This window comes from Phodopus roborovskii, unplaced genomic scaffold, assembly GCF_943737965.1.
Source record: "Phodopus roborovskii unplaced genomic scaffold, PHOROB, whole genome shotgun sequence".
Taxonomy (NCBI): domain Eukaryota; kingdom Metazoa; phylum Chordata; class Mammalia; order Rodentia; family Cricetidae; genus Phodopus; species Phodopus roborovskii.
The window spans coordinates 11,043,740-11,056,030 of NW_026126525.1; the positions used below are offsets into that span (position 1 = coordinate 11,043,740).

The 12,291-nt window shown below is 47.9% G+C and overlaps 1 protein-coding gene across 1 annotated transcript; it reads left to right on the forward strand.

The window, feature by feature from the left end:
• The first annotated feature begins 225 nt into the window (after positions 1–225).
• Positions 226–2,883, forward strand: Sowahb (sosondowah ankyrin repeat domain family member B). Its single transcript, XM_051198307.1, has one exon. The coding sequence runs from the start codon at positions 384–386 to the stop codon at positions 2,700–2,702; it is 2,319 nt and encodes a 772-aa protein (XP_051054264.1). The 5' UTR covers positions 226–383; the 3' UTR covers positions 2,703–2,883.
• The last annotated feature ends 9,408 nt before the right edge of the window (positions 2,884–12,291 follow it).

Consider the following 12,291-nt stretch of genomic DNA (forward strand, 5'->3'; position numbering starts at 1 on the left):
AGGTAAAGGAGGCGGGCCGGGCCCTTCCCCCAGAGCCTGGGAGGCGTAGCCAGCGCGCAGGTGAAACCGACTCCGACCTATCCCGGGAACTTTCGCTGCGGGGACTAGCTGCCACAGGCCAGCGTCGCTCAAGGGCGGACTGGGAGCCGCCCTCTGCCACCGGGGCTGCGCGCGGGGACTCAGCTGGGGTACCCGAGCTTGGGGACCCTCGGCCCACCCGAAGCGTTTCGGGGATGCGGGCAGCGCCGGTCTCTGCGGTTGATGGAGGCGGGTGGCGCCGCCCCGGACGCAGGTGACACTCGCCAGGCCCGGGTTTCTGTCGGAGTGGGAGTGTGCTGGGAGCTCGAGACACAGCCGCCCCGGCGACCAGGGACCTGGCAACGATGGCCGGAGAGCTGAGCCAAGAGGCACTGCTGGACTTTCTGTGTCAGGCCGGGGGCCGAGTGCGTAACGCCCAGCTCGTGAGCCACTTCAGGGGCTTCCTGCGCGACCCTCACGTGCCTCCCGGCCAGCTGCAGCAGCGTCGCGAGCTCTTCAAGGGCTTCGTGAACTCGGTGGCCGCAGTGCGTCAGGACCCCGACGGCACCAAGTATGTGGTGCTCAAGAGGAGGTACAGGGACTTGCTCGGGGAGGAGGGCTTGCAGCGACCCACCCCTGCAGAGGGACCGCAGCAGGGCCACCGCCGCCCGCGTGACCCGGAGGCGCAGAAACTGCCGGTAGATACCTCGATCCGGGTGGGCTCAGGTGGCGATGAGCTAGCAGGCAGCAGCGCGCGGGAGGCGGCCAGGGCACTGCACTGCCCGAGGGACAGCCCGAGCCGGAGGCCACCGGGGCCCGCGGCTGCTCAGACCAGAGGCAGGTGTGCGGCGGTGGAGATGCGGGGCGGCTGCTGCTGGGAATGCCAGCAGAATGGCTGGGGGGACACCACGCGACAGCCTCAGCCCGGAGATCTCGAGGACCCTGCGGCCGCCTGCGAGGAGCCAGAGCCCGCCGCGTCTGCCGGGGGTGACCTCGGAGCTCCGGGGTGGCTGCGGGAAGGAACCGTGGCTGAGCCAGCACCGGTGTCTACAACGCTGGTCTGGCCTCCGGCCGCCGTCGAGCCTGCTGGGAGCCCCACGTCTCCTCCCGCGCTCCCGCCCCTCCAGGCTCCCTCCAGTGAACCGCTGGAGCTGTTTACCGCCGGCTCCCCGAACCATTCAACCCAGCAGCAGCAGCAGCAGCAGCAACAACAGCGCACTCGAGAGTGGGTAGCCAGATATCCGCAGATGCCGGAGGCCAGGAACCAGGGGCCTATGCGTGCCTGGTCGGTGTTGCCAGACGACTTCCTCCAGCTACCCTCGGAAACCGCCTCTGGGGTCTCGGAGAAATACTTGGCGCTGCCAGAGCTCGTACCGTCTTGTGATTCTCTCCTCCCCATGGTTCCTGATGAGTCCTCAGAATTCTGGCCCGGGAACCCTCCACCCACTATCTTTCGAAGCATTCGTTGTCAGCTGTCCCTCCAGGATCTGAATGACTTTGTGGATCAAGAGAGTCACAGCAGTGAAGAGAGCAGCAGTGAACACAAAGAGTCTGCCGGAACCCCCGAAGAGGGACTGCAACCTGTCCTGGGAACCTCCTCTTGGGGAGAGCTCAGAGATTCTATTGAGGGCCTGTCTGTGTCTTCAAATGAAGGCAGCCCCAGTCGGATCCAGCGGAGCCTCAGGTACAAAGGGAATGCGCCCAGTTTTCGGAAGGTCCCAACAGGGGCCAAAAGCCTTGGAGATCACCCGCAGGAGGCTTCACCCTGGCCAGCCCCCAGGTTCCGGAGGTCTCTCAGGAGGAGTGCTCGAACTGGGAGAACCAAATCCTCATCTTCCTCTGATGAGGAACATCTTGATGAGGACTTGTTAAAAAGGAACCGGCGCCCACCTCGGTCCAGGAAACCTTCCAAGGCAGGAGCCCTGCCCAGCCCGAGGGTGGATATTGTCTTGGTACAGAAATTGACAGACGCTAATGCTGTGGCAGGTCAGCCACACACCTCGTGGGTCCCCAGCAGGAATGGATCTGCAGCCTTGATACCCCACAGACCTCCTGAGCACAGGTCGTCCCTTGTTCCCCTAGATACCAGGGAACATGAATGGATTGTGAGGCTTGCCAGTGGCTCCTGGCTTCGTGTGCAGGCTTTGTTCTTGGAGGACCCCCAGTTGGCTTTGCACAGAGACTTCCTGACAGGGTACACAGCCTTGCACTGGATAGCCAAGCATGGTGACCTGCGTGCCCTTCAGGACTTTATCTCTGGAACCCAGAAGGCAGGGATTGTACTAGATGTAAATGTGAGGTCCAGTTGTGGCTATACCCCGCTGCACCTAGCAGCTATTCATGGCCACCAGGGAGTCATCAAATTGCTAGTGCAAAGGTTGGCTTCCCGGGTGAATGTCCGGGACTGCAGCGGCAAGAAGCCCTGGCAATATCTGACCAGTAATGTCACTGGGGAAACATGGCAGCTCCTGGGTGCACCCCGGGGCAAACCCATCTTCCCTGTATATCCCTTAGTTCAAAGCTCCTCCCCAGCCAGGAAGGTCAAGAGTCGGGAAATGTCTAGAAATGTCACCCGGAAGACTTCCTTGGCTGCTTTGCTCAAAACCCAGCACAACAAATGGAAGATGGCCAGCCAGTATGAGAAATTCCACACCCCAAAGGAGAGAGAAGAATATAGTGACTGAGGTGGGCTCTCTAGAAGGCAAAGCACCCCCACCCCTGCAAGCTACTAAGTAGGTGAGAGAACCCAGGAGAAACAGAAACTGCTAGGAGTTGGTAAAGAGAAAGGAAAAGGGCCAGTGAAATGGTGTCCTCAAGGGTCATCTCAACTTCTTGAAAGCTCATACATACGTTTGGGCCATGAAATGTAGAGCAAAGCAGAGCCAGGCACTCCAGCCTGGGAAGTGTCCCTCTCTCCTGAGCCAGCCAAGGGTCCAGGCACGGAATGCACAGTGTTTTCTGAGGCAGTGCCAGGCCTTACTAGAAAGGGAACAGATGCATCAGAGAGAGGCAGTTTGTGGATCTGACACAGCTCATGCTCTTCTCTGGCTGGTAGCACTCTGGCTTCTGTTCATCTCCAGAATAAATCTTGGATGAGTGGAAAGAACCAGGTTTGAAGTCAGATGGTGTCCCTTCATTTTCTTTATGCGCCTTTTGGCATTCCAACCAGTCAAAGAAAATGGTTACTGGAGAGTGTAGAATCTGATTGAAGAGACTTACCCAGTCCTGTGCCTTCCTGTGAACAACATCTATGGTTGCTTGGTGTAAACTGATGACTTGCTTCTCTGAGTATCTTTGCCAGTGATCAGAGAAACAGACACAAGAGATCAGATATGACCTTGACTCCACTCTCTGGAGAAATGACACCATTCAGGCCCTGTTTGTGTTTGTTGTTGTTAGTTTTTGTTTTTTGTTTGTTTGTTTGTACCAACCCAAAGTGAACTTCCCAAGTGTAAAAGCAGCTTGGTTCTTCATTTGTGTAATGACTGATGATTTCATCTCTGACAGCTTCTTAGAGGGTTCAGGGTCAAAGTTGGTACTCACAAGAAGAGATGCCTGGGGTCACTCTGGGAAAACAGAAAGAGTTAAAACCATCAGAACTGTGTCAAGCTGCTAAGTATAACTTTATTTGCACTAAACTTTTTGCCAATTAAGATTAAATATTAGCCTTGAAGTACTGAATGTCTAACAGGAAGAGTCAAGTTCAGTTCTCAGGAAGATGGAGCGGTGCAGGTCCCTAGCTGCAATCAAAGAATAAGGACTGCAAATCACAGAGTGTAAATCCAAAGAGGGCTGGAAAGTTCAATGTTCAATCAGAGATTACTTTTTTTATGGAAATACTTTCATGTGTGGTGGCAATGATGCTGTATTTAAGTATTTTTCTGTTTCTTTTGTTTATTTTCCTGCATTAAAAGACCAGCAGATTATTATAATTTATTATATTGTACCCAGCTGATTATTGCTAATGTTTTTACACAATGGGCTAGATGATTGTCAAATCTTTGTTTCTTTGTAGTTTAACTTGATGTTGCTAAAATCAATCTCTTTTCTCCATCTCTCTCCATTTTCCCAGGGATAGAATTTTGAACCTCATGGGTATTATTTGAATGTCTACAACTCCTATCACATTTTTTTTTGTTTTGTTTTGTTTTGTTTTGTTTTGTTTTTTGAGACAGGCTGGCTTTGGAGCCTGTCCTGGAACTAGCTCTGTAAAGCAGGCTGGACTCACAGAGATCCACCTGCCTCTGCCTCCCAAGTGCTGGGATTAAAGGCGTGTGCCACCAGTGCCTGGCCCTATCACATTTTATCAAAAAGATAATCAATTCCTTAAGCATTTCCAATCACATAGCCTTTTCATCCCCTCCTTAAGGGTGAAACTGGAAAATCAAATCAGAAAACATAATGGGGGTGGGGGGAGGAGGGTGTGGGAAAATGAAAAGTTTACACAATGACATCTATGTAAATAACCCAGTGAACAGCTGCTTTGGGAAACCAGTGGGTTACCATATTTGTCACAACTGGATCAACTTACCCAACAAATACTTTACACAATGCTGTGAGGTTTAAAAGATGATCAGGACATGATCTTTCTTCCATAGATAGAAGCTAAAAAATCTAAACTATTTGTTCCTGGCTGACTTCTACCTTGACTTGCTCCCAAGTTGTCTTCCAAAGCTGAGTTGCAACAGGGAGAAGCTTGTGATAATAAGCAAGAGTGGGGGAAGGCATATGTATCAGGAATGAAGACAAACTAATGTAATATAACACTCCAAATACCAGAAGTAAAAGCCAAGTGTTCTGAAAGATGAGAGAGAATGAGAGGGGGTGGGCTGGGGAAACAGGAAGGGCTTGCTTCCTGCCAGGAGTGATGATACTGGCCTTCCCAAGAAACCAGCTTCGTTGGTCCCTCCACATTCTTGCCTACTTCAGTGTGTAGCTCCACATAGCCCTAGTGTTGGCTGTTGCTCTGTGGTCAGAACACATCCCTGTTGGCTCTCAGGACTTGTCTCTCAAGCCTTTGTTCATGTGTCTAGTGTACCTGACCCGGTGAACTGTCTTACAGGGTCACAATGCTGGGGCAGGCCAAGGGGGTGGAGTCAGGGCAGAAGAGGGGGTGGAGGGCAAGGTGAAAGAACTCATGTTGCAAAGTCCAGGTGGGGAGGGCTCAGGCAGGAATGCTCTGCTGACTTCTCCCGCTGGATTCCCTGCACCTAGGGGCACCACGCCTATGGGGCAAGGGGGGGGTAAGGCCCTACCCACTCCTACATTCCTTCAGCTGGAGGCCCATATTTACTACCTTCTTGGTGAGGTTGCTCATATCCCTCAAAAAACCGCTCAAATCTAAGCTGTAAAGAAGACTCATGGTGAAGGCCACCAAATGTAGGCATGGCCACTTCACTAGAATCCAAGAATGCTTGCGCAGACCTCACAAGTGCTGACTCATCATAGTGTTTGATTTCCATTTTTGCTCTTATTGAGACAATGTCTCAAGTTCAGGGTGGCCTTGAACTCCTGATCCTCTTGCCCATGTGTTTAAATGAAGGGTTTTGATTTTACCTTGAGACTTTGAATATTAGAAAACACTTTCAATTCATATAAATATACCAGGCTGACTCTTGTTGCTGGTTTTCTTTCCCTATTTAAAAAGATGAGGTGGATGGGTCTTGCTGTGTGGTTAGCCCGAAGCTCCTAGGCTCAAACAATGCCCTTGCCTCTGTCCCTTATATAACTGCAACTTCAGCCATGCTGCCACATCTGGATATCTTTACTGGGAATTTGTTGAGCATCTAGTTTGCCCTAAGGATACCATTTCAGCCTTCCTCCCTTCCAGGGCTCTTTGGTTGCTAAAGATAGGAGCTGTGAAAGTGGAGTGGCTGGAGTCACTCTAGCACTGTAACAGATGTGTGCATCAAGACAGGAGAAGTGAACCAGGAAGACATTCGGCTCAGTGGGTAAAGGCATGAGTCACTAAGCTTGAGGACCTGGTTCAGATCTAGCTCACTTCCCCTTGCTTCCACATACACACCGAGACAGACATGCCTCCCTGTCCCATTGCCCTCCCCCAATACAATAAATAAAAATGTAAGAGAGGTCAGGGTGGCAGGTCTAAAATGCGCGATATCACTAATGTTGCAGCAAGTGGAGGGAAACCCAGAAGGCTGGCAACTTTCTCCTGGGGCCGCCTGTTTGCATAATGGTCCTTTACTCTCTGTCTTTTGGGTGTCTCCCAGCTAAATAGCGCCTTGTAGCAGTGTGTAACTGAGGACCACCTTTCTGTACATTTATCACAAAAATAACATCCTGGTTCCGCAAGTGTGACTGTTGAGACCTGCCATAAGCTGGGTCCTGGAACCATCTTTCCAGTGGTGCACAGTCCTTCGGAAGTAGGGTATCCAACAAGGATGCTCTCACATCCTTTTCTGGTCTTTATTCCTGTCTGCTAATTGCAGAATTAGGAATCCACAGAGGGAGAGCTAAAACCTCAAGACAACTTGGTACCTGTTAAAGTTTTTGACAGTTATGAAGTTTCAGTGTGTGGTGTTCTCTATTATTGTACTGCTGGCATGCATATCCTATAGCGTGGATAATGGGACACCAAATTGGCTGTGTCTCTGTTCTTTCTCCAGAAGATTTATTGTGTTTACTTACAAAGGCTCTCGGATTTTTTAGGAAGGAAGGCATGAGGCAGCTGGCTCTATAACCACACAGAAGTTCCTCCCCCTGGAACAGCCTAGAATCCTTTGAGGAAGGGAAAGGAGTGATTATCTAGGCACAGGACAAAGACATCTGAAGCCTAAGTTGCTTCGGGTGCCACCTGACCAAAACCCTATAGTCCCCCTGTGTGTCACCTTACACCTGCAGGGCCTCCTGGGTCCAGGTGTTTGTTCCCTTCTATAAGCTTCTTCAGGACCACCTGGAAGATCAGAGGCAGGTGGAGCGGCATCCTGGAAACAGGGCTGGTGCCCTCTCCCTGTTACTAAGGGCATTGATTCAAAGTCAGTTTTTGAGGGTCTTTTGTGTGGCATTTCTCAAATTCAAAACTCCACATGTCTTTATTTATCTTCCTGGATTAAGAAGATAAAACCTGATTCTCTTCAAAATTTAAATCTACAGCATGTTGGAAAATGGCTGTGAAGTTATAGACAGCTGGTATTCCTGACAGAAGATGGAAGGTGTTACACAGGACTGACTCTTGACTCAGACAAAGTGCCGCTATCATAATCGTCCTCATGAGTTTAGCTGTCATCAAGCTGGGCGTACTGACTGCTGGTCTTCCCTGACACAAAAGAGGCTGGGAGGGTCATGGGCCCCTCCTAGAGTATCCAGCCCCTCCTCCCAACCAGTTGTATGCAGTTCTGCCTTAATTGCACATAAGTCTCGGGGGAAAGCTGAAAGTGTATGAATTGGGAAGGACTAGGGGTAGGGGACGTCTATGCAGGCATCTATGCTGGGTATAGGCCTTCCTGTGTGGTTGCTTTAAGGCCACCCATGCCCTTGTCTGTGACCCCTCACCCACAGCTGCGGAAGTAAGCCCAATACATTCTGGCTCTCACTAGCTCTCCAGAGTAAACCTAGAATGTATCTGGTTTTGGTGTGGGGGCACCTTAGGAGTGCCATAGCCATTGTTTGTTTCCCAGGGAAGGAATTTGAGCAATGGCAGGCATTATAGCAAATATTCTGTTACCTGCTAGGTTTGGAATTTTTCGTTGTTGTTGTATGGTCTTTTTTTTTTTAATTTTTTTTTTGTTTTGTTTTGAAAGCAGGGTCTTGCTGGGTGGCCCAAGCTGACCTCTAACTCACTAGGTAGCCTAGGTTGTTCTCAAACTTGGGACTGTCCAGCCTCATTCCAGAGGAATTGGATCATTTTGATTAATATATTATTCTAGTTAACAGGGATTTCTTATATATTATTTACACGGTAACATTTTTAAAACATCAAAAACCTTAAATTTAGCTCGATGGGTAAAGTGCCTACTGTGCAACCATTAGGGTCTGGGTTTAATCTCCAGAACCCCCATAATAAAACTGAATGTGATAGCACATGTTCATAGCCCCAAAGCTGGGGAGGTTGAGAAGGTGGGTCCCTGTGGCTCTCTGGCCAACTAGCCTAGGAGAATAGGCAATTGTGGGAGACCTGAACTCACACGTGCACCCAAATTCACACATGTACCTGCACCCACACGTATACATACACAATACATACTAAGTATTCAAGTGGAGCAGACAATAATTAATTGGCTTATTTAAAAACAGAGTATGAGATTTTGAGGCACTTGTGTCATTACTCAGTTTCTGAGGGGAAAAAAAATCTTTAAGATTTCATGTTCAATAAAAGATTGTACCTGGTGGTGGTGGCACATGCCTTTTATCCCAGCACTTAGGAGGCAGATACAGGCAGATCTCTGTGCGTTCAAGGCCAGCCTAGTCTACTGAGTGAACACCAAGGCAGGCTCCAAATCTACACTGAGAAACCCTGTCTCAAAAAATAAGTAAATAAATGGCTGTGTTTTATACATTGTAGTTGGTCTTTTATTTGTTTGTTTTGTACAGGGCATCGAACCTAGGACCTTGCACATTCTAGGCAAGCACTTTACCATTGGGCTACATTTCCATCCCTGCTATTGACATAGGATTTCACCATGTTGCTCAGGGAGATCTTGAACTTGTGAGCCCAAGTGATTCTCTGGCTTAAGCCTCAACTTAGACTATAGGTGCGTGCCATCAGGCCTGGCCTTACAACTCCCTTCATATTTTTAAAAATATAGAAATAACAGCTGTATGTTATATGAGAAGACCCATAACAACAAAAAGCATAATCAGTTGCTTCTAACCAGCCCAAGCCAATCACTGATCACAGTTTGGTGTGTACCAGTCTAGCATCTATAACAAAGGTGGCACCCGTTCTACGTGCTAAATGCCAGTTTTATTTGGTTGAGTCAGTTCATTGCTGTTATCTTCTGTTTGAACTGGGTGTCTCCTATGGAGCCAGATAGGGAGTGCTCATGTGTTTATGTCTTCAGGTGATGGAGGGTGAGGTAGCTGAGGGGCTCATGTGTTTATGTCTTCAGGTGATGGAGAGTGGGGTAGCTGAGGGGTTCATGTGTTTATGTCTTCAGGTGATGGAGGGTGGGGTAGCTGAGGGGTTCCTAGAGCTCCTTGGGCTTCAGTAGTGCTTTCCTTCTCCTTCATCCACCGGGCTATTCCCTAAACATGGTAAGTGCATGGTTCTGGAAACCAAACCCAGGCCTCACATGTGCTGTGCAACACTTGCTTTCAGCCCGTGAGCCACCATCGCTCATTCTTTGCATCCCTGTGATATAAACAACAGTTTTCTTTGCTTTTTGTTTTTTTGTTTGTTTTTCTTTTTCTTTTTGATAATTTTTTTAAAATTTAAATTTGAAACAAGCTTGTTTTACATGTCAATCCCAGTTCCCTCTCCCTTCCCTAATCCCTTGCCCCCCCAATCCCCATCCCATCCCCTATTTGCTCCCCAGGGAGTGTGAGGCCTTCCATGGGAGTCTTCAAAGTCTATCATATCATTTGGAGCAGGGCCTAGGCCCTCCCCCATGTGTCTAGGCTGAGGGAGTATCCCTCTGTGTGGAATGGACTCACAAAGTCTATTTGTACACTAGGGATAAATGCTGTTCTACTACCAGATGCCCCATAGACTGCCCAGGCTTCCTAACTACACCACATTTAGGGGGTCTGGGTCAGTCCTATGCTGCTTTCCGAGCTATCAGACTGGGGTCCATGAGCTCCCCCTTGTTCAGATCAGCTGACCCTGTGGGTTTCTCCAGCCTGGTCTTGACCCCTTTACTCATCACTCCTCCGTCTTTGCAACTGGATTCCAGGAGTTCGGCTCAGTGTTTAGCTATGGGTGTCTGCTTCTGTTTCCATCAGCTACTGGTTGAAGGTTCTAGGATGGCATGTAAGGTAGTCATCAATCTCATTATCAGGGAAGGGCATTTAAGATAGCCTCTCCACTATTGCTTAGATTGTTAATTGGGGTCATCTTTGTAGATCTCTGGACATTTCCCTAGTGCAAGATTTCTCTTTAAACCTATAATGGCTCCCTCTATTATGGTATCTCTTTTCTTGCTCTCCTCTATTCTTCCCCTGACTCAATCATCCTGCTCCATCATGCCCTCTTCTCCTCTTCTCTTCCTCCTAACTCCCTCTCCCCTCCCCCATGCTCCCAATTTGCTTGGGAGATCTTGTCCCTTTCCTTTCTTGGGGGGGGGGTACCATGTATGTCTCTCTTAGGGTCCTCCTTGTTTCCTAGCTCTTCTGGTGGTGTGAATTATAGGCTGGTGATCTTTTGCTCTATGTCTAAAATCATATATGAGTGAGTACATACCATGTTTGTCTTTTTGTGACTGGTTACCTTATTCAGGATGGTTTCTTCTAGTTCCATCCATTTGCATGCTAATTTCAAGATTCCATTGTTTTTTTTTCCGCTGAGTAGTATTCCATTGTGTAAATGTACCACACTTTCTCCATCCATTCTTCAGCTGAGGGGCATTTAGGTTGCTTCCAGGTTCTGGCTATTACATATAATGCTGTTATGAACATAGTTGAACAGTTGTCCTTGTTGTATGAATGTGCATATTTTGGGTATATGCCTAAGAGTGGAATTACTGGATCTTATGGTAGACTGATTCTCATTTTCCTGAGGAATCACCATACTGATTTCAAAAGTGGCTGTGCAAGTTTGCACTCCCACCAGCAGTGGAAGAGTGTACCCCTTTCTCCACATCCTCTCCAGCATAAACTGTCATTTGTGTTTTTGATTTTAGCCATTCTGACAGGAGGAAGATGGTATCTCAGAGTTGCCTTGATTTGCATTTCCCTGATAGCTAAGGATGTTGAACACTTTCTTAAGTGTTTTTCAGCCATTTTGGATTCCTCTGTTGAGAATTCTCTATTTAGTTCTGTACCCCACTTTTTAATTGGATTATTTGGTATTAATTGGATTACTGGTAACTAGTTTCTTGAGTTACTTGCATATTTTTGGAAATCAGGCCTCTGTCAGATGTGGGGTTGGTGAAAATCTTTTCCTATTTTGTGGGCTGCCATTTTTGTCTTGTCCACTGTGTCCTTTGCCTTACAGAAGCTTCTCACTTTGAAGAGGTCCCATTTATTAATTGTCGATCTCAGTGTCTGTGCTACCGGTGCTCTGTTCAGGAATTGGTCTCCTATACCAAGTTGTTCACTTTCTCTTCTAAGAGGTTCAGGGTGGCTGGATTAATGTTGAGGTCTTTGATCCATTTGAACTTAAATTTTCTGCATGGCAAGCTTTGCCAGTGTTCTCAGTCTGGGATTTACCTGGTAGAAGGCTCCTCCTCCAGGAAACTGGTTGCCTGCTGCAACCAGCAGGAAGTCAGGGAAGGGAACTGAGTCTTTCTGTTTGCTTATAGGGCAGTGGAGGTAAGGAGACATAGGAGGGAAGGACTTTGCTTGATGACACTTTAAAATTGGTCAGGTCTGCCAATATTGCTGGGTGGGGTTTCGCCTTTTCTTTTTTTTTCCTAGTAGCTAGGGAGAAGGTTTTACAGCCACTTTACATGTAACATGGTGGGAAAAGGGATCTATTATCTACCTACCTATATACCTACCTATCATCCGTCTGTCTGTCTATCTATCTATCTATCTATCTATCCATCTTTTCTATTTATCTACTTTCCTACATACCTATCTATACATATGATTGTATAGCTCTGATTTTGTTTTGTTCTATTCTGTTTCTGAGACCAGGTTTTGAAGTGCAAACTAGATGGGCTTGAGCTTTTGGCCATTCTGCTGTCCCTGCCTCTAGGTACTGGGGTTATAAGTGTGAGCCACCACTCCCAGCTCTTAAAGAATTTTCTGGGTTTGGTGAGATGGCTCAATTGGTAAAGGCACTTGCTGCCAAGCCTAGTGACCTGAGTTTAATCCCAGGAGGAGAGAACTGACTGTGGCAAGTTGTTCTTTGCCCTCCATATGTCATAGAATGCTGACATACATGGAAATGAATATTCTCTGCTCTCCATGTGCCATAGAATACACATGCTGCATACATGTGTATATGTAAATGAATATACAAATCCTTCTATTTATATTTTATTCATTTATTTATTGAAATGCTGGGGATTAAACACGGACTGTTTACATAATTAACAGTGATAATACATGCACCATATTCAGACGAGCTTAGCGATTCCATCTTTTTGGGGTCTCTGAGTCTTTTCTCATTAGCACAAATACTGCTGATAGGAATATCATTATGGAGTCAGT